General features: G+C 42.0%; 1 protein-coding gene across 8 annotated transcripts in view; it reads left to right on the top strand.

The window, feature by feature from the left end:
- DGKH (diacylglycerol kinase eta) overlaps window positions 1-21959 on the top strand; it is a 185588-nt gene that overhangs the window by 88211 nt on the left and 75418 nt on the right. For 6 of the 8 annotated variants that reach the window (XM_047755789.1, XM_047755788.1, XM_047755790.1 and 3 more), the window contains exons 5-6: window positions 19914-20018; window positions 20527-20659. In XM_047755789.1, the coding sequence (XP_047611745.1) occupies window positions 19914-20018; window positions 20527-20659 (238 nt within the window). Of the gene's footprint in view, window positions 1-19913; window positions 20019-20526; window positions 20660-21959 lie in introns of those variants that run through there. The other 2 variants (XM_047755791.1, XM_047755792.1) reach the window with 2 other exon arrangements.

Below are 21959 nucleotides of genomic sequence, written 5' to 3'. Positions count from 1 at the left end.
GGCAGCAACAGCTCCGATTCTCCCTCTAGCCTGGGAACCTCCATATGCCATGGGTGTGGCCCTAAAAAGACAAAAAGACAAAAAAAAAAGTTGAAGCTGAAGCTTCAGGAGAGAAAGGGAGTCATTGATGGAGCGCGATTGCTGAGTAAACTGAAGGGGGTGGAACGAGAGCACAGGTTCAGAGATTAGCCTGGAATAGCAGACAACTTCCATATGCCACGGGCACAGCCCCCAAAAATAAATAAATAATTAAAGTTTAGGGATTTGGGGCGTTCCCGTTGTGGCTCAATGGGTTAACCCCGCTACTATCCATGAGGGTGTGGATTCGATCCCTGGCCTCACTTAGGGAATGGGTTAAGGATGTGGTGTTGCCATGAACTGTGGTGTGGGTCGCAGATATGGCTCCGATCCTACACTGCTGTGACTGTGGTGTAGGCCGGCAGCTGTACCTCCAAGTCAACCCCTCAGCTGGAAACTTCCATATGCCATGGGTACAGGGCCGTAAAAAGAAAAAAAAAAAGTTTAGGAATTTTTAAGGAGAATATGGATGAACTTTATCTTGAGAAAACATTCCATCCTTCCCATCTCTCAGACATGTAGTGAAGATTTATCTTTACTTTTATCTCATATAGATACATGTTATTGGGGAAAGCAACCACTTTGTAATGAATGAAAATACAATTGTTCCTTATTAGGTAGATGTTATTTGCTAAAGAAGAGCTTTTTAATGATTTGAAAGCCACTGCAATTATGTGGCATAATAATGTACTGTTTCAGAGTGTACTAGGCTTTCAAAGTGTACTGTTCAAATGACTGTTTTCTTTAAATTTTAATGAAGTTAAGGCTAAACCCTTAAACAAATGAGTCATCATTTTAAAATAATTATTGTATTGGTATTGGTAAGACTTCTTAAGAAATTTGTAAAGAATGCTTTTTTTTTAAAAAAAATTATGTATTTATGTTGCATTTTGGGGGGCCACATGTTTGGCTTCTGGAAGTTCCCCAGCTAGGGGTGCAGTCGGAGCTCCAGCTGCCAGCATACACCACAGCCACAGCAACACTGGATCCTTAAGCCACTGGGCAAGGCCAGGGATCGAACCCACATCCTCGTGGATACTATTCGGTTCATAACCTGTTGAGCCACAACAGGAGCTCCCGATGAGGTTTTTTAAAGTATGCATAAAAACAAACCAGGAAAGAGAATCCTCTTACTGCACCTGAAATGCTGAAAATCATGCATTCATAGTATAGTCGAAATGAGCAGACTGTGTTTTAACGCAAAGGGTAAATATTCTTAAGAATATGTATTTCTTTGATGTTTATTTTCTGCTTATTCTATCTTCCTCTTCACTTCCTCTGTTAGTATAATTCAATTCATCTTCTCTCTTAAGAGAACTATCACATCCTTTGAACCTAAAAAAAAAAAAGTGTCAGTTTATTTTTATCCATTAAAAATGCAACCTTTAGTTATAAGGAAGCAATGGAAAGTTATTTTCTTTTTATGTCATTTGTAAATGCACATGGCAAAACAGTTACTTACTTACACATGTAAATATATAATCTCTCAGATAAATAAATTGCCTGCTTTGTTGATAATATTTATTTTAACTACTACAGGCCTCTTATAACTCACTCAACTTTTTTTTTTGTCTTTTTGCCATTTCTTGGGCTGCTCCTGCAGCATATGGAGGTTCTCAGGCTAGGGGTCCAATCGGAGCTGTAGCCGCCAGCCTACGCCAGAGCCACAGCAACGCAGGATCCGAGCCGCATCTGCAACCTACACCACAGCTCACGGCAAGGCCAGATCATCAACCCACTGAGCAAGGCCAGGGATCGAACCCACAACCTCATGATTCCTAGTTGGATTCGTTAACCACTGAGCCATGATGGGAACTCCTCATTCAACTTTTTTATGTCAATCTTGTACAGTAGGTTCTATTATGCTTCCATTTTATAGGTGAGAAATCCAAACAGGGAAGTTAGTTAACATCTAATACATGTCAATAATGTCAGTAGGTAGAATTGGAACCCTTCTGGGTCACAGAGACTCAGTCTGCCCTCTTGACCACTCTGCTCTCCTGCCTCTTTATTTTCATTCTCTATTTTGAGGGCCGCACCTGCAGCATTTGGAAGTTCCCAAGCTAGGGGTCGAATCAGAGCTGCAGCTGCCGGCCTACACCACAGCCACAGTTACATGGGATCTGAGCCGCATCTGCGACCTACACTCCAGCTTACAGCCACGCTGGATCCTTAAGCCACTGAGTGAGGCCAGCGATCAGACCTGTGTTCTCGTGGATACTAATCAGGTTTGTAACCAACTGAGCCACCGCAGGAACTCCTCTCCTGCCTCTTTATGGCAGAGTTTTAAATGATTCAGATAGTATTCAGGTACTATCCTATTATTATTCAGACAGCATTCCTGAACTATTGCTATTGCTTTTTATGTGTTCAGTTGTCTTTTCTCCTCCAGGTCAGTCCTGAAGTCTTATCTTGTGTTCCAGATGTATAGCAAGCACTTGCTGTTCATACCACAAATTCAGAGCCCTGTAATTTATTGCAGTCACTACCTTTTAAATAGAAATGTTGATAAAGAACTCACAGAGGCAGGTAACTAATATTTTTAAAAAGGCCCAAGAATCATGGACTTGATGGACATTAAAGGGTACTTTATTTTATTTTTTTTTTTTGTCTTTTTGCCATTTCTTGGGCCGATCCCGCGGCATATGGAGGTTCCCAGGCTAGGGGTCCAATTGAAGCTATAGCCACTGGCGTACACCACAGCCACAGCAATGCCAGATCCAAGCCATGTCTGCAACCTACACCACAGCTCACGGCAACGCCGGATCCTTAACCCACTGAGCAAGGCCAGGGATCGAACCCGCAACCTCATGGTTCCTAGTCGGATTCGTTAACCACTGCGCCACGACGGGAACTCCTGAAGGGTACTTTTTATTTTTTAAAGGTTTGGGAAAATGTGACTTCTTTTTCATATTTGAGGGGTTATCACGTATAAGAAGCAGAAGACAGGTTTTGTGTTACTGTGACGTATGGCACAGAGATTCGGGGCTGAATTCGAGCAGGGGCAATTTCAGTTCTCTACAGAAGAGAACCTTCTAACTGTGTCACCTGATAGAACGGCCCCTTGTGAGGTAATGGCTCTGCCTATTGTTGGAAATCGCCAGTCATCGCATCCCCTGGGAAGTAAAAGGAGCCTCCAAGAAGACAGTTTTCAGAGCAGACTCAGGATCGGAGAGCCAAAATGACTTTCTCCAGGTTCGATGACTAAGAGCTATGCGTGGCTAGTTCTGAATTCAGGGCCCTCAGCTCTTGGGGTTTGTTGGGAGCAGGCAAGGAGGAGTGGATGTAGAGATTGCTGGACATTATGCTGGACATTTTACACACCCTGTCTCATTGTAGCACACGGCAAGAGCCAAGGGACCTTCCTACAAATATGCTCTCGGAGGAGTTCCTGTTGTGGCGCAGGAGAAACAAATCTGACTGGGAACCATGAGGTTGTGAGTTCGACCCCTGGCCTTGCTCAATGGGTTAAGGATCTGGCATTGCCGTAAGCTGTGGTGTAGGTCACAGACATGGCTTGGATCCCATGTTGTGGTGTCTGTGGCATAGACCAGCTGCTGTGGCTCCAACTGGACTCCTGGCCTGGGAACCTCCGTATGCTGTGGGTGCCGCCCTAAAAAGACAAAAGACAAGGAAAAAAAAGAAAAAAGAGTGCTGTTGGAGAGAGTGTTGCATGGTGTGTGTGTGGGGGGGGTGCGAGGGAAGGTGGTGGATACTAAATTTTCCTTGTTGGCACAAAGACTGGTCCGTAACCTGCAACTTGCTGTCTCTAGTGCTTTTCCTGAGCCCTAGAGCACCGCACAGCTCACTCCCCACCTGGTTCTCCACTTCCTGACCTGCCCTTAACATTCAGTCATTCATTTAGAAAGGATTTATTTATTTATTTATTTATTTATTTATTTGCTTTCGAGGGCTGCACCTGTGGCATGTGGACGTTCCCAGGCTAGAGGTCGAATGAGAGCTGTAGCTACCAGCCTACACCACAGCCGCAGCAACACAGGATCTGAGCCACATCTTCGACCTACACCACAGCTCACAGCAACATGGATCCTTAACCCACTGAGCGAGGTCAGGGATCGAACCCATGTCCTCCAGGATACTAGTCGGGTTTGTTCCTGCGGAGCCACTCCGGGAATTCCTGGAAATTTCTTGTAAGTTGACCCCACTGGATGAGATTCAAGGCAGAAGGTGGTCTTTACGTCTTGAGCAAAACAGATGAGTATCAAGAAGCTATTAAACAGAGCTGGCCTCTTGGAGTAGAAGATGTGGCTCATCGATGATGTGCCCCTTTACAGCAGAACTTAATTAGGTCCCTTCCAGCAAGGTTGAGTGATGTCTTCCGTTGATCCAGACACTGGGCATTGCCTGATGACATGGTCTGTCTGGATCAGCTGGTATGATTTCTTGTCTCTGCAAATGGGATGCTTTTACACACTTCACTAATGCTTTGTAATTATCTAGCACAACACTCTTTGGTATGGGTATCTGACGATAGGTAATTACTGGGTTACTAACCAAAAGTCTTACAGCCTGCCATTAATATGTCAAGTGAGAAGAATCACAGTAGTCTATGCATTGTATGTATGTATGTTCTGTGTATCTCATGGGTTTTTTAATTTTTTTTATTTTTATTTTATTTTTTTGCTTTTTAGGGTTGCACCCATGGCACATGGGGATTCCTAGGCTAGGAGTCTAATCAGAGCTACAGCTGCCGGCCACAGCCAAAGCCAGAGCAACACAGGATCCAAGCTGTGAGTGCGACCTATACCACAGCTCACGACAATGCCAGATCCTTAACCCAGTGAACAAGGCCAGGGATCGAACCTTCAACCTAGCGGTTACTTGTTGGATTTGTCTCTGCTGCGCCACAATGGAAACTCCTAACATGTTTATAAGGGTTGAGTGTTTGGCCTCTGTGGTCTGGTTTTTGCATAGACCTTGGCTATTTTCTCTTTCAGAATTCCATCAGAAAAGGATGCCACCAATAATTTGTCATACTTGCTCGACGGTATTATTAGACTTTTTCTGTTTGTTAACCTAATAATGTACTAAAAGCTGCCAGGACAAAGCAGCAAATCCTTCTCTCTTTGGAGACCTTTGTAAGAAGTCGGTGTTTTGTTTTTGTACGGGTGGAGCATTGTTCCTGTGACGAAGTTGTGGGTCACGTGTGTGCCTTTTCGGTGTAGGTGGAAATGCATGTCCACCAGCAAGGGCTGACAGGACTACTCCAAGTGCCTCCTGAAAAGCTTCCAAATGATTTTAACCCGAGGGTTCACACCATATGATCAAGATACACAGTTCAGGAGTTAGCTTGTAAAAGAAGTTCCTTTCATGTCTTTAGATTCATCAATGCCTTTACCACCGGCATCATCCAGAATTAGCAGAGTTAGTGAAACATACCATTTATGTGTGCAAAGATATACATGTACAAGGATTTTGATGGCACATTGTAATAGTGAGAGGTTGGAAACAAACCCGAACGTACAAATTAGAGACTGGTTTAAACGAATGATGAGGGAGTTCTCATTGTGGCTCAGTGGTAATGAATCCAGCTAGTATCCATGAGGACTTGGGTTCAATCCCTGGTCTTGCTCACTGGGTTAAGGATCCAGCGTTGCTGTGAGCTATGGTGTAGGTTGAAGATACGGGTCGGATCCTTTGTTGCTGTGGCTGTGGCGTAGGTCAGACGTGGCTCGGATCTGGCATTGCTGTGGCCGGTGGCTGTAGCTCCAATTGAACCCCTAGCCTGGGAACTTCCATGTGCCTTGGGTGCGGCCTTAAAAAGACAAAAAATAAGAAAAAAAAAAAGAAATGAAGGATAAACTATATCACACAGTAGAATGTTATGCAACCATGAAAAAGAACGAATCAGCTCTCTCTCTATAACAAAATGCTCTGAACTCCAAGTCTTATTTGGTAGGAAAAGCCACATGTGGAACAATACGCATGTATAAAATGTCTCTGTGTGCGTGCCTTTAAACCTCAAAAGACCATATATTTGTTGAATATGCAGAGAATATCTCTGCCCAGGGACTAGCAGAATGGAAACATGTATAATGAAATATTTCAAATATTTCAAATACATTGAAATATTTCAATATTTCAAATACAAATATTTCAAATAAATGTAATTACGTATCTTAATATTTTGTTCTCCAAAGGTGTCTGGTTTGCAGAGCTCTGTCTATATTTGTAAATTATTATTTTTTTTTACCAGCCCCTTTTCTTGCTCATCTTTCAGAATGGAAACTTGTAGCTAGGGACAGGCTTGGAAGGGAGTACTTTTCCCTCTAAATACACTTTGGATCTTTTTTTAAAATCAAAAATCTGTATTATTCAAAAAAATTTTAAATGTTCCATGGGCGCCCTTTTTGGCAGCCTCTCATTAGTTGCATTTGACAAGAGTGATGGATTCCTACAGGCGTAGGAAGCCCAAGTTGGACACTGCTACAGTGTCAAGGAAACCATCGTTAAGGCTACATATCAGACTGTCTGTAACGGGAGGGAAGGGAGGGTGGATGAGAGATGTTGCGGAAAAAACCAGCAGCTATGGCCAAAGGGATGGAAGGAAGGAGAGGGGGAAGCGAGTGCAGAATTGTTGAATTTGGGGGAATTAGTATATAAACGCTGCCTTTAATGAAGGGTAGAAAACGAGAGTACAGGCAGGTTTGTGGACAGTGAAAAGAAGACATTGCAAATTGCGCATTGTGAGTTTGAAATCATGGGAAGATAGCCCAGTGATGTCTAGGAGACAATTGAGAGAGATGCTTTAAAAACTACTGAAATGGCTTTGAAGTACTATCTGGATATCATTTTCATGGCTCTTTGTACACTTCTGGCATATTCAAATATCTTCTTTATTCCTGAAGTGTGATTATGGTGTAATGGAAATTTTAGATTTTAGAAATGTTTTAGTTTTGCGGTGACCACTGCAAACAAGATCATTATTCTGTTTTGACAGTTCTCATTGCCAGTGTGTTCTGTACAATGCAATTTACGGTTACAAACCAAAAGAGCTTGTGCCAAGGGAATGGGCCTAATGCATCGTTTGATCCCTGGTACAGTCTGAAAATAGTAAATGAAGGGTGAAACTTCTAATGGGCCCATTAACTAATAATATTCAGTGCTCATTTACAGTGGAAGTGAATGTCACAGCCTACATAATTTTTGAGGTCCTTGAGATCCTTGTTATTACAATTAATGCTAAACAAACAAAAACTTTGTTTCCCATGTACAATGAAATATTTCCAATACCTTGCTCTATGTAATTATATGTCTTACTATTTTGTTCTCCAAAGGTGTCTGGTTTGCAGAGCTCTGTCTATATTCGTAAATTATTATTATTTTTTACCAGCCCCTTTTCTTGCTCACCTTTAAAGATTGTACTGTACGTGTAGAGTTGAGATGTAATTGCAGTATCCCTGATTATTTTTTAAGGGGAGAAAAGGTGAGCAGCTTGTGCAGCCTTTTCTGTCTGTTCTTTTAGGATACTGCCAGTAAATTCTTTGCTATTTCTTCATTCTCTAGTAGATGGCTAGGAAAGCAGACAGAAGTTAGTTTCAAGTCCTGCATGTGGGTAGCGACCTTGGACAAATGACAAACTTCTCTGAGCTTCAGGCTCCTCCAGTGTCAGATGGATTGCTACTTTTGGGGTTGTGTGGACGAAATAAGGTATGATATGGTATGATATAATGATGGTGTGTGATATCACATGATATGATACTGTAGGATATAGGATCTATATGATATCACATGATATGATACAAATGATATATGGTAGCACATGATATGATATATGATAGCAGGTCCATAAATAGTGATACTCGGTATTTTGGACTTTTAAACTGATTCTCATTGCGAATATGAAAGCCGGAGTCATTGAAACTGCTCCCTCTTTATCACTCTTCACAGCCCAGTCACCCAGCCCCATTAATTCTCCCTCTGAAAAAGCTATTAAACCCTTAATCATCTCTGCCGTCCACTCCAGTCTTCAGTGATGCTCCTAATACACAGCAATCCCATTGCATCCCCGAGCTCACAGTTGAATAAGAATCTTCTTGCACGTCTCCTAACCACCCAGCTGACCCACTACTCTGCTGCCAGAGTTACCCTGAAATAAAGGATTCATGTACCTTCCCTGCTTACAGCCCTTTCCTAGTGCTCTGTCCGCTTCACAGATGAAATCCAAACTCCCGAGCGTGGTTAAAGGTTTTTCCTAGCTACCTCTCTGTGTTCTCTTTGTTTTTCAACCTGTGATGGGTCCCTCACACTATTTGCAGTAAATACCCCGTCCTTCCCGTGACCTTTCTTCAGCTGTGTGTTGGTGTGTCCCCTCCTTGACAATGACCCTTTCCCACCTCTGGCTCCCTCCTTACAGAAATGCACTTAACTGTTCTTGCCCTTCATTCTCACGTTCTGGGTATCATCTCTCACAAAGCGTTCCCCATGCTTCCGTCTCGTTTCACTGTGTTCTAGTTGCACCCCAGGTGCTGAGAGCATAGATAAGGGTCCAGAACTTGAAGGATCTTGTATGTTGGGCTGAGTGGTTTGGAAATGACGGAAACTGACTATTTAAAATTAGGTTGCGTGATCTGTGTTCCCCATTGTGCTGTGAGCCTCCTTGAGTGAAAGGGTGGGGTCTTTCATCTCTTAGTCTCCAGGGCTGCAATATTGCTTGGCATAAAATAGGCAGTCTTTATATGTTGTAGTGAATGAATGAATAGCATGATGGATGGACTCAAATAGTGTAAGTTTTAAACTCTCGCAATATGTTGCCTTCAGTACTTTCCTCATAAGGTGATAACTCAGCTAATCCGTTATCTTTACCCATCACTTAAGACATTAATAATGTCAGTGCTACCCTTGTGTTTGACTTTTTAAAATTAATTCAGTTATTTATTTCTTTATGTCATGCGTGTGCTTGCCTTTCAGAATGTAGCTGTGCAACAGACATAAAGTGAGTGAAGTTAGAAAACAAATGTTATTGTCTAAGTGGAGAAAAAGTGCTATAAAGGCGAGGGTGGGAAACTTCCTAGGTTAAAGTTATCAGGGAAAGGTCGTCAACTCTTGTTTTTCAAACATTCAAGTGTTGGACTCATGGGGAGCTTTGCAAATTCGCAAACACTAAGCCAACTACATAGATCTACATAGCTGATTTGTGTGGCCTGACTTGGAGTTCTGAATCCTTTTTTTTTTTTTGGCCCCACCCACAGCACACGGAAGTTCCTGGGGCCGGAATCCAAGCCACAGCTGTGACCTACAGCACAGCACAGCTGTTGGGAACACCAGATCCTTAACCCACTGTGCCACAGTAGGAAGTCCCCTGAATTCTTTTTTTTTGCCATTTCTTGAGCCGCTCCTGCGGCGTATGGAGGTTCCCAGGCTAGGGGTCCAATCGGAGCTGTAGCTGTCAGCCTACGCCAGAGCCACAGCAACGCAGGATCCGAGCCGCGTCTGCAGCCTACACCACAGCTCACGGCAACGCCAGATCGTTAACCCACTGAGCAAGGGCAGGGATCGAACCCGCAACCTCATGGTTCCTAGTCGGATTCGTTAACCACTGCGCCACGACGGGAACTCCCCCTGAATTCTTTTATTTACCTTTGGAAGTTTTGAAATATGCTTGCTTCCTATTGACACTGTAAATATTAATTGATTTTGCTCTGCTCTTAGAACGCCAATCAGTAATTTTTAGATTCTTTTCAACCAGTTTTGGGGAACCAAGTATATTTTTAGTGATATTTTAGTTATAGCTACTATTATATAGCTAAATGAAGTTACAGCATAGCTGTAAGGATAATATCCCATTAGCCATTATCCCATTAGATAGTGTTAGGTAATATCCCATTATCAGATGATATCCCATTAGATATTAAGACAAGATATTCCCATAAAGATAATATCCCATTAGATATTATCTCATTAGACATTATTAGATAATATCCCATTAGGTATTAAGACAAGATATTCCCATAAAGATGTTAGACCGCTTTCGTTTATAGATTTTGTATAGATTCTAAGACTATATAGTTTATATAAGGTTGAGTTCAGTTGCTCATTTGAAAACTATTTAGATTCTGCCACCTTGCATGTCTCTCTTTTATGGTGTTAACATTTTATTCATTGCTTTTCCATATAATTTTGACTTCAGAGGATTTTAGATTTTTAAAATTTATGTCAAGATAAGTTTCGCTTTTTAGAATGTGAGATCCTGTGGAAAAGCTGGGTAGGTTGAGAGAATATTAGCATTGATATCTGTGGTTCCTTTTTTTCATGGAAACAGGAATCAGAATTTATATTTTATTGACACTTAGTACTCTAAGACAATACAAAATCCAACATTAGGTTATAGAGGAAATTAGATTAATATGGAAAATGACATTGTTGTGAAGCCATGATTCCTTAGTCAAGTTTTGTTATCTCCAGACCTACCTAATCTTAAGCAGAGTCACTGAAGCTCAGGAATTATGGAAGTAATTATGCAGCTTATTTCATTCCATCCCATCTTAGTCAGTAATCAGAAGTCTACTTCGTTAGCTTCTATGGATATTTGAGTAAGGGCAGCACGTTACTCTTCTAATTTGAGTTGGACATGGGAGGAGAGAGGAGGTCAGAGATGTGGGTCCTGGTAGATGTGATTTGCAAGCTGAGTTCAGGGTCAAGGTTGAATAGAGTCTATGTGCAGAAAAGGAGACAGAGTTTTTCTTGGGGGTCCCAAAGGCTTAATACATTTCTTTCAACTGTAAGAAAATGTGGAAAAATAACTGTGATGAACCCACACATCCCCAATGCCCAGCTCTTGCTATTATCTAGAAGTTGCCGCAGTTGCTTCATCTGTTCTCTCTTTTCCCTATTTAATCTAAAGTGTTTTATTTATTATTATTATTATTATTTGCCTTTTAGAGGCACACCCGCGGCATATGGAGGTTTCCAGGCTAGGGGTCGAATCAGAGCTGTAGCCACCAGCCTATGCCAGAGCCACAGCAACACGGGATCTGAGCCTCATCTGCAATCTACACCATAGCTCAGGGCAACACCGGATCCTTAACCCACTGAGCGAGGCCAGGAATCGAACCTGCCACCTCATGGTTCCTAGTCGGATTCATTAACCACTGCGACACGACGGGAACTCCAGAATAATCTTTTTTTTAACTTCCTGTAGCACTTTTTTTTTTAACCCTTCATATAGGAAGGAGGTTAACTAATTGGGGACAACTCACTTAGCTTCTACTTTTTTTTTTCTCTTTAGTTTGTTGTAGCAACATTGGCTCCATGCTTAATTCACACAGATTATGGAAGAATCTGGGAGATGTTGCCTTTTTGCCCTAAGTATGTGGTCAAGTGACCCTGTAGATAAGAAGGCAAACATTCTTGGCAGAGATGCTCTGCTCTCACCCAGGCGTCTTTCCTTTCTGTAGTTAGTCGATTTCTCAGAATTATTGTTACATATTTACGAAAATTTTGCATTCGAAATAATTTTTTCAATACTTGCTTTTTCAGTGGGATCTTGTCACAAGTGAGGACAAGTTCATCATCTCTCTGCTCCAGAATGCTCATGTGTAGCAATGTATAGGTAATTGTTGGATTGAAATTTGGATTTCTGAAATATGTATTATAGCCAGATGCTATATAACTTCTTAGGAAAAGAAGCATCTTTGGGATAGACTTCCTCGTGGTCATGATTAATATCTGTCCCTTTCTTTTGAGAGCCTGTGGGGTGGTTTGATGCTTCCTAGCCTATATTACAGGAATGCCTGCTCAGAGCAGTGCTCTGTTATTCAGTTAAGATGACTGATGAACCAGGAGGACAATAACCCAGCCAAAAACAAAAGTGATTTTCAGGTATTCCTCTTTGACTCTCAGTAAAGGGCCTGTGTGTGTGTTGTCTGAGTCTAAACATGGTTTTGAAAGGACATCTGACAGGAGTTTTAGATCCTTTTGAAAGGGAATACGGAAGACCCTGGTTCACCTACCAGGCAAGATGACTTAGCATCCAATTGACATGGTGCGCCGCCTGCATGGCAGCATTTCTGTATAAATTCCAGCTGCAGATTGATTGTAAGATGCTCATATGTGTGTGAGTTCCCAGGTGATCTCAGTCTTATTGTTCATCCATTACATCTTTAGAAGTTATTTTATGGTATTTTCTTTTATTTACTCTTTTTGTTTTTTCCTCTTAGGGCTGCCCCTGTGGCATATGGAGGTTCCCAGGCTAGGGGTCGAATCGGAGCTGTAGATGCCGGCCTACACCACAGCCACAGCAACACCAGATCCGAGACGCGTCTGCAACCTACACCATAGCTCAAGGCAACCCCAGATCCTTAACCCACTGAACGAGGCCAAGGATCGAACCGGCGTCCTCAGGGATAGTCAGGTTGGTTACCACTGAGCCAAAACAGGAACTCCTGTTTTACATTATTTTAGATACTGTGAAAGTTGTGTCCCAGGAATTCATGGAACCTAGTCTCTTTCTCTGGGAGCATTGAATGCAGATTCCACAGCATTTATGGCTCTAAAATGCAGGCTCATGGTATTGTATCAAGATGATATGCAGGCTCATGGTATTGTATCAAGATGATAAGTTCTCTTCCTAATCTTAAATTCTGTTTTTTATTGATTTAAATTACGCTCTCAGTTCAAAATACCTGTGGCACTTTCTTTGGTCGTGGTGCCAGAAATACATTTGTGGTGATACTGTCCTTTTTATTAGTTTTCTGTTAAAATTCAAGCACCCACTGGAGAAAATAAACCTTTATCAGCTATCAACACCTCTGGAAAATTACTTCTTGAATCAGTAGTTGTCATCTTAGAAAACGGATGGGGCTTGAGGCAACCATAATGAAGTAGAGAGGGCGTTCCCGTCGTGGCTCAGTGGAAATTAATCTGACTAGCATCCATGAGGATGCAGGTTCGATCCCTTGTCTTGCTTAGTGGGTTAAGGATCTAGGGTGGCCATGAGCTCTGGTGTAGGTTGCAGACGCGGCTTGGATCTGGCATGGCATAGGTCCGAGGCTATATAGCTCTGATTCGACTCCTAGCCTGGGAACCTCCATATGCCTCGGGTGAGCCCCCCCCAAAAATTGCTTTCTTTACATTGTTTAGACCAGATCCTCCCTTGAGTAGTGGGAAAGTTGGATGCTTCTGTGACCCTTCATGGTTGATATTGATAAATGGATGTGCACCACATTTACCTGTATGGCTTTGCCAGGAGACAGTTACATTGGCAGTTAGCCTCCCCCCCAGAATAAGATTTTGATTCACCAAGTCTGATTTGGACCATGTTGGCTGTGTTTGGAACAAACTCTTGGCCTGATTCAGGTACCAACACATCATTGAGGACCTGTGCTCTTGGCTGCAGAGCCAAGTTTACTCCTTGAAGTATGGGAGTAAGTATCTCTGTTGTCATAATAAGATGTATAAGATAAGATACATATAAGATGCGCAACTGTGTTGCCGTTGGGCACATTTCAGTTGTCAAAGTGAATGACTTCATTCCATAAACGAAGAGTGGGGGAAAAAGAGAAACATGCCTCATTTAAGAGATGGGTATAGATTTTATGAAGGGGAAGGGAAGGAGGTATATTAAGACTGAGCTTTTGGCAACTGTAGGTATAGCAAACCTAGCGTTATGAAGACATAATTATACCCAGTTGACACAAGTCAAATCATAGCCCCTAAGTTATAATAAGTGGAGACAATAAAAATTGCTATAGCACAACTAAACTTTCTGTCCTGTTTTCCAAGAAGGGCTTCTTTCCTGCATGTGAATTTTTATTTCAATCAGGGAAGTCCAGGATTCATCACTAAAGATCCAGTAGTAAGTACTGCTGGAGAAGTTTCCCTGGTGGCCTAGTGTAAGGCTTCTGAGTTCTCACTGCTATGGCTCCAGTTCTGTCCCTTGCTGGGGAACTTCCATGTGCCGAGGGTATGACCAAAAAAACAAAACAACGCAAAAACCAGTACAGAGAATCTCCCTCACTGTCCAGCTATAAGATATACAATTCTGCCTACAGCCACATTCAAAGAAAAGAAAACCTCGGTATTCCCATTGTGGCTCAGTGGGTTATGAACCTGACTAGTATCCATGAGGCTGCGGGTTCAATCCCTGGCCTTGCTCAGTGGATGAAGGATCCGGCATTGCCGTGAGCTGTGGTGTAGGTCACAGATACAGCTCGGATCCCATGTTGCTGTGGCTGTGGTGTAGGCTGGCAGCTGTAGCTCTCATTTGACTCCTGGCCTGGGAACATCCATGTGCCACGAGTGTAGCCCTAACCCCCTGCCCCCCCCAAAAAAAGGAGTAAACTTCTATCTTGAATAATTTAGACATGATACCTACTAGAGACAGCATGCTGAAAAGTCTCTCAGCTGTACTCTTTGGTGAGCCTTTTGCCATGATATTCCTGCTTTGGATAAGGTTAGACCGGGCAATTCAGTGGGGACCAATTTTTCCTATTTTGTTTGTTGATATTATCCTAATGTCTTCCAAGGAATAGGTCATTATCTTTCTACTTTGGTGGTTGGCTAGTCCATGACTCTGTCATTGGCAAAATGCCTCCATTCCTGACCTAAGCTCCTGTTAGTTTTGTTTACGGAGGGCACTTACCCCGCAAATATATGCACTAGAGAAGAAACCTGGAATTATGTACAGAACTTCCGTCGGTGCTGCGAGTGGTGATGCTCATATTCAGTGTTCACTGGCTGCGTCACCGACCCTGTGCTGAGGGCTTCTCTTGCATTGTCTCACTGATCCCCAGCACGCCCTGCAGAGCTGTGAGGTCCTGCTCCATCCTCACTTTGCAGATGCCAGACTGAGGCTTAGGGAGCCGAGGAATCATGTTCATAGCCACACGCATAAGAAAGGATGCTCTTGGTGGTCATTCTAAGTCCGTCCAATTCCAAGGCTTAGGCCCTGAATCACTGCTGTTACTCGACTGGTTTCCATTCGGGCGTTTGCAATACCCTGTCTCTGGAACCCTGGTTCTTTTTTTTTTTTTTTTTTAATTGTGTCTTTTTGCTATTTCTTGGGCCGCTCCCGCAGCATATGGAGATTCCCAGGCTAGGGGTCTAATGGGAGCTGTAGCCACCGGGCTACGCCAGAGCCACAGCAACGCGGGATCCGAGCCGCGTCTGCGACCTACACCACAGCTCACGGCAACGCCAGATCATTAACCCACTGAGCAAGGGCAGGGACCGAACCCGCCACCTCATGGTTCCTAGTCGGATTCGTTAACCACTGCGCCACGACGGGAACTCCTGGAACCCTGGTTCTTAAATGTGGCTGCTCTTGGGAATTTCCTGGGAGGTAAAAACAAACAAACAAACTGGTAGCTGGGTTCCCTCTTCATATGTTCTGAGTTCATTGGATGTTGGGGTTCTTGAAAGTCTCCCAGGTGATTTTAAGGGGCAGTCAGGCTTGAGAACTCCTGCTTTGCAAAAATGTGAGGTTTTAAATTCCAAGTTCCCATTCTTCTGTTAGTTAAAAAAGAAAGAAAGAAAGAACGTTTTCATTGCAGAAATACTACGTATTTATTTTAGAAATCACAAGCTCACCAAAACATTGCATTTAAATTATCTGTGATTCCTTCACTGAGAGATGACCAGTGCAGTATTTTTTTCATGTGCACATTTAGATATTTAGTTTTAACTATGTTACTCTTCAATGGAATTTTATATATTTAATGCCAGATTGTTTTATGTGTTTTATGTATTTACATGCTTTCCTAGACTGAGAAAGTCTTGATATTTATATACACATAATAGTGTTGTTGGGGAGTTCCCGTTGTGGCTCAGTGGTAACGAACCCAACTAGTATCCATGAGGATTTGGGTTTGATCCCTGGCCTCGCTTAGTGGGTTCAAGGATCCGATGTTGCCGTGAGCTGTGGTATAGTTTGCAGACATGGCTTGGATCCTGAGTGGCTGTGGCTGTGGCATAGGCTGGCAGCTATAGCTCCAATTTGACCCCTAGCCTAGAATCTTCCATGTGTAACTCTTTAAAAAAAAAAAGACAAAAAATAAAAGGTGTTGTTGAATTAACTCTCATAGGCCAGTAACTCTCATTGGAGCCATATCTCTATTCATGTAGCGTTTGTATATTATTTGAGGCAGCATAGACAGTAATTTAGAATCCTCTCCTTTGCATTCCATCTTTTTTTTTTTACTTTTTTGCCCTGCCCATATGGAGGTTACCTGGCCAGGAATCGAACCCGCAGCAGTTGCACCACAAGAGAACACCCCTTTGTACTCCATCTTACACAGCACTTTTTTAGACAGGCAGATCCTGGTTTACGCACTTGTCTCTGTCATAATGAGGCAAAGCCCATCTGGTTTTTCTGCCCGGGATCTGGCATGCAGTAAACATACAGTAAATGTGGGAGTGAATGAACAAGACAGGCAGATGTGGTCCAGGATCTGGGATGGGAGTGGTGGTTATAGTTCAAAGAAACTAATTACTTTTTTTTTTTAGAGCCACACCTGTGGCATATGGGAGTTCCCAGGCTCGGGGTCGAATCAGAGCTGAACCTGCCAGCCTACACCACAGCCACAGCAGCGTAGGATCCGAACCGCTTCTGCAGCCTGCACCACTGCTCGCGGCAACACCAGATCCCTGAGCAAAGCCAGGGATCGAACCCACATCCTCATGGATCCTAGTCAGGTTCATTTCTGCTACACCACAACTTCAGGAACTCCTGAAGAAAGTAATTACTGATTAAGTTCCCATGTGCCCAAAGAAACGTCCTGTGGGGCAGTGGGCAAGGGTTGAGATAAGGCCAGGGGCTGGGGGACAGTTGAGGTTAGGTCAGCCACACAGATCCTTCAAGAAAGGTAAAAAGTCCTCTAGTTCCAGGCTCAGAAGTCTTTTCTGGGCATAGCCCTCTCCTCTGTCCTAACATCTCCCCAGCTCACGCACTTGTCATAATAAAAAGACAGAGTCCAACATACAATCTACTTTCAGAGTAAGAACCCAGTCATTTTCAGAGTTTGCAGCTCCTCAGATACTTTCCTAGAGATTTGGACAAGGAACTGCTGCAGTCTAAGATTCAGTTAGGGTCCAACCAGAGCCTGTCATTTCACAGCCATGACTGGCATAGCCTTTTCTTCAAAGGTCAGTGATGGGGAAAAATTTAAATGAAAGGTAGGCTGGGGGCTTAGAACATTGGAGGCCTGACGAAGGCTTACCATAGAGAGGCAAGGGACGTCTGAGAGATGTTTCAAGTTTGCTGGATAAACCAGCCTCGTCTTCAGCTAAGCTCAGCTCCCTCCAGGCTGCTCCCTAAGATATTTTTTGGTCCCGCCACCACAAAGCCTAACATCTCTTCATCGCATGATTTATGAAGGATTTTCTTTTTCCCAAATAGACTTCTTATAGTGCAACTTGATCTTCAGTGCATTTCTTAATCACCACGCCTATAAATCAAAATTATTTGTAATTTATTTTTGGTTCCCCCAAACTTTTAAGATGATGTTAGGGGAGTTCCCGTTGCGGCTCAGCAGAAGTGAATCTGAGTAGTATCCAAGAGGATGTGGGTTGGATCCCTGGCCTTGTTTGGTGGGCGTTGCCAAGAGCTTGTGGTCCAGGTCGCAGATGAGGCTCGGATCTGGCGTTGCTGTGGCTATGATGTAGGCCAGCGGCTACAGCTCTGATTTGACTCCTAGCCTGGAAACCTCCATATGCTGAGTTTGTGGCCCTAGAAACACTATATATATATATTTACTTGCTTCTTATTCCCCGTTACAAAACAGTTTTTTAAAAGGAGAAATTGCAAATGTAAAAACATTACTTCATTGGCATGTGGGTTACATGCATGGTTTATGTTCCTGAAATCCTTTAGAATTGAGGATTCTATCTGAGGATTCTAGCATTTATGTAGTTCCAAAAACTACAAGAAAAATTAGAAGCTCTCTCTCTATCCTTCTTTTCCTTCCTTTTATTGAACTCACAATGGCTTTTAAAGAATATAAAAGCATTAAAGATAGTTAAGACCATCAGATATTCTGCTTTACTTAAAATTCAACCAAAAATGGAATTAAAGGATGAAATAGCAAGCCTGGTTTATTTACCTGAATAATACTTGTCTCACTCACTCTAAAATCATAACGAAAGAGGGGGAGTCCTTAGCGTTACGCCATACAGTATAGCCAAAAATTAAATAAAACTTGCTAGAGGTGATATTTTTTCAGATAAATATTGGATTTATTCAGTCAGTCCCACGACACAGAGTTTTCTGGAGTGCTGTGCCAGTCACCGGAGCTAGGAGCATATTATGATTTAATGGTACCCCTCTCTGCTGTATTTGATGAGCTGTCCTAGAAAAACATTTTGAAGCAATAAAGCATCCATTTGGCTCTTCTGTAATGAGGGAGGCATTGCTCTTTGCATTAACTATTTATTCAGGAAGAGGAATGACCAATTGCTAATAAGCTTTATCCAGGGAGGGTGGTGGAAAACAGAGGAAGATGCAAAAGTGAGGTTCTGTTCCATTTCATATGCAATTAACAAGTACCCAGGGCTGAGCAGTTAATGCTCCTCTTCCACGTGACTTCTGGCTGGTGGGTATTTAAGCGTGAGTTGTCTGTCCAATGTGCTAAAGGTTTCTTGGTCTAAGGAAGGATTGTGGAGCCTAAAAAGTGACAGATGAGACGAGACCATGACTGGTGAGTAGCTACGAGTGGGCTGATCTCTACAGCTTTGAAGAGTGGACTTATTTTCTAAGATAGCAGTAGTAATGGAAGCCTACTAGTTTACTCTTTGGGGGAAAGATTCCTTTTTAAAAAAGAATAATTATTGCTTTTCCATAACGTGGGGAATCTGGTTTATACTGCAAGTGTGTAGATTATCACTTGATCCCATGGCTTATCATCTGCAAAAGTTTATTATTTGCTCTATCAATAAATGTGTAATTTATCATTTGGAAATAATTTCTGGGTAGGAATGTGACATTGTGCTTTTTTTCCCCACAGGTAAATAAATGGTCCCTTCTTTGCAGTAAATGCTTAGGATTTAGCAACTTCAAGATTTCAATCAGAATATTGTATTCACGCAGAAATAGGGGCTGCTTTCAAGTCGTTTCAGAATCTTACTTTGAAGTCCTTTTCATGCTGTAACAGCATGAAATTTTGATTCCTCTTGCTTTGAGAGTCTTGACATAATTAATTTGCCTTCTTTAGTGAAATGGAAAAAAAAAAAAGATGAAAGTCACAATTATTTTTTTCCCTTAAAGCCAACTTAAGGACTTCGATGCTAATTCCTCGTCCCTACTCTCACTACGGAGGAGGACAGTAGAATTCTACACAATGGGAGAAATAATCTGGCACATAAATCATATTAAAATAGGCCATGAAAATGATCCGTAAACCCAACACTATTTAAAACAGAATAGTCTTGATACCGTTATAAGCCAGTTATGAAATCATTTCCTATTGCATTCCTCTAGTTTTTTCTTTTTAAAAATTTCCATACTGAAAAACGCATGTTAATTCCAGGCTTCCCATGAATTATTTTGATTTGTATTTAAAATCAATTTTTAAGAAACATTCCATGAAATGAGATATTCTGCTTATTTGCACTCATAGCCTTGGGTAGAGGGCTAAAAAGTCTGATAAGTAAATAGCAGTGCATTCAAAGGCAAGAAAAGACTCCTCGGAATTTTCCTTTCCTGGCTCACCCGATGTCATATTGAGAACCAAATTCATTTTTGTTACAGAGAGTCTTAACTTTCTTCATCAAGGATAGAAGGACCCAGAGATGAGAAAAGCAATCACCTGGCAGAATGTCAGGTTGTGCCATAATCCCTTTTTTGGTTCTTAGCAAAAATTAGGTTGAATTGTCCCTTTCAGATAATCACTCCATTCAGAAGACTCATGCTGTGTGCTGAGAACAGAAAAGAGATGGAGGATTGGATCAGCTCGCTCAAGTCTGTACAGACCAGAGACCCTTACGAGGTAAAACAGCATCTCTCCTGTGACCTGTTCTTAGCGAGTGTGTTAGCCAAAGCTAAAGCTACATATGTGAAAAAAAAAAAAAAAAAAACAGCATATGTGTAGATTCAATCAGCAGCTTGTTTAAACCTGATATTGAATCATTTTTTATACGTAAAGTGTTTTAGTTTTTAAAATTATGGATTTGAAATTTAACTTTTTTTCCATTTTTTTATTAAGGTATAGTTAATTTACAATGTTATGTCAATTTCTGCTATACAGTGTAGTGACCTATTCATATATATATACATACCTATATATTTACATACGTACATACATATATATATATATATTTTTTTTCTTCTCATACTATCTTCCATCATGTTCTATCCCAAGAGACTGGATGTAGTTCCCTGTGCTGTACAGTAGGATGGATTTGAAACTTTAATGGTAGCTCGATCTCTTCCAAATGTTCAGCCTCTGTAGTCCTGTTCTCTTGTTTGGCAAGTCTGTGCTCACGTCTCATTTCTAGGTGGCCCAGTTTAATGTGGAACATTTCTCAGGGATGCATAACTGGTACGCCTGCTCCCATGCCCGACCCACTTTCTGTAACGTGTGCCGAGAGAGTCTTTCTGGAGTCACCTCCCACGGCCTGTCCTGCGAAGGTACGGTAGCCTCCACCGTGTTTTCTTTCCTGACCTGAGTGGCAGTCCACTCACTGCCATTGGTACATCTGAACAGACCAGTGAAACATCATCTCAGGAAAGCATCTCCCTTGGGTGGAAGCAGGGGGCTGCGAGCATCTCATTGGGACCACAGTGTTTTAATTTTGTTGTGGCTTCAACGAGAGCTCTGCACACAGAGGACCAACTTGGGAAATCTTTTGGCCCAGGAAAAGATAGCAGAAAATCATTTGAATGGAAGTCTAAATCAAAACGCGGTATTCCCCTCCTGAAGGACTCACAGCTGCTGTGAAAGAAAATTCTTTAGACTTTGTAGGTCATTCTAGTTTTCTGGCATTCCTTTTCTATTCTGTTTGATTATGGAGAACAAAATTTTCTCTGAGGACAGTGTGTACTTTATGGCAGGTTTTCTGCCAGATACGGAGCTGCGTCTGCGACCTACCTCGTAGCTTCCAGCAATGCCAGATCCTTAACCCACTGAGCGAGGCCAGGGATTGAGCCCGCATCCTCATGGATACTAGTCGGGTTTGCATTGTTTTAAATATTTCATTTCATTTACATGGAAGCCATCCTTTTAAACTCCTTTAACGTTTTCTAAAAATAAGGTCTATGCTGTTGTTCTCATTACAGGATTTGTGGGGTTTTTTTTAATTTAAGAGCAGTGGCCACTTAAAAATAGATTAATACTCACCAGGAGAAAACCCTTTCCTTCCTTAGATCTCTTTAATTAAATTCCTCAGTGAGCCCATTACTGTGTATTCTGCTTTATGAACTATATACAAAACTGTGATTAACTTTTTTCTCTAATTCAAAAAATTTTAGAGTCCCTTTGACTATAATTATTAAACAATAAAATAGACATAGAGTCACAGTTTAATTCATGTAAATTATAAAATCTGAGCTATGTCACTATTTTGGCTATTTAATGTGACACAGCCTAGTGGGCAAAAACAAAGCTCTATAGTGAAACCCTCTGGGTTCCAGTCCAGTTTCTCCGCTACCGACTATGACCAGGAGAAGTAGTTTAACTCTTTTAGACTTTTGTTTCCTCCTCTGTAAAAATGGGAATAATAGTCATTGATCCCTCATGCAATAGCATGGAACTGAAATGAGAGAATATATACAATAAAACAACTTTTCCAGTCAAATAAATTATAGACATTTGTAACTGTATAAGACATTTGTGTAAGAAATCTATCAAGTGGAGTTCCCGTTGCAGCTCAGCAGGTTACAAACCCACCTAGTATCCACGAGGATGCGGGCTCAATCCCTGGCCTCGATC

Source organism: Phacochoerus africanus, chromosome 13, assembly GCF_016906955.1.
Source record: "Phacochoerus africanus isolate WHEZ1 chromosome 13, ROS_Pafr_v1, whole genome shotgun sequence".
In the NCBI taxonomy this organism is placed as follows: domain Eukaryota; kingdom Metazoa; phylum Chordata; class Mammalia; order Artiodactyla; family Suidae; genus Phacochoerus; species Phacochoerus africanus.
The sequence above is the reverse complement of the archived record's forward strand: the minus strand, read 5'-3'. Positions and strand labels throughout refer to the sequence as shown.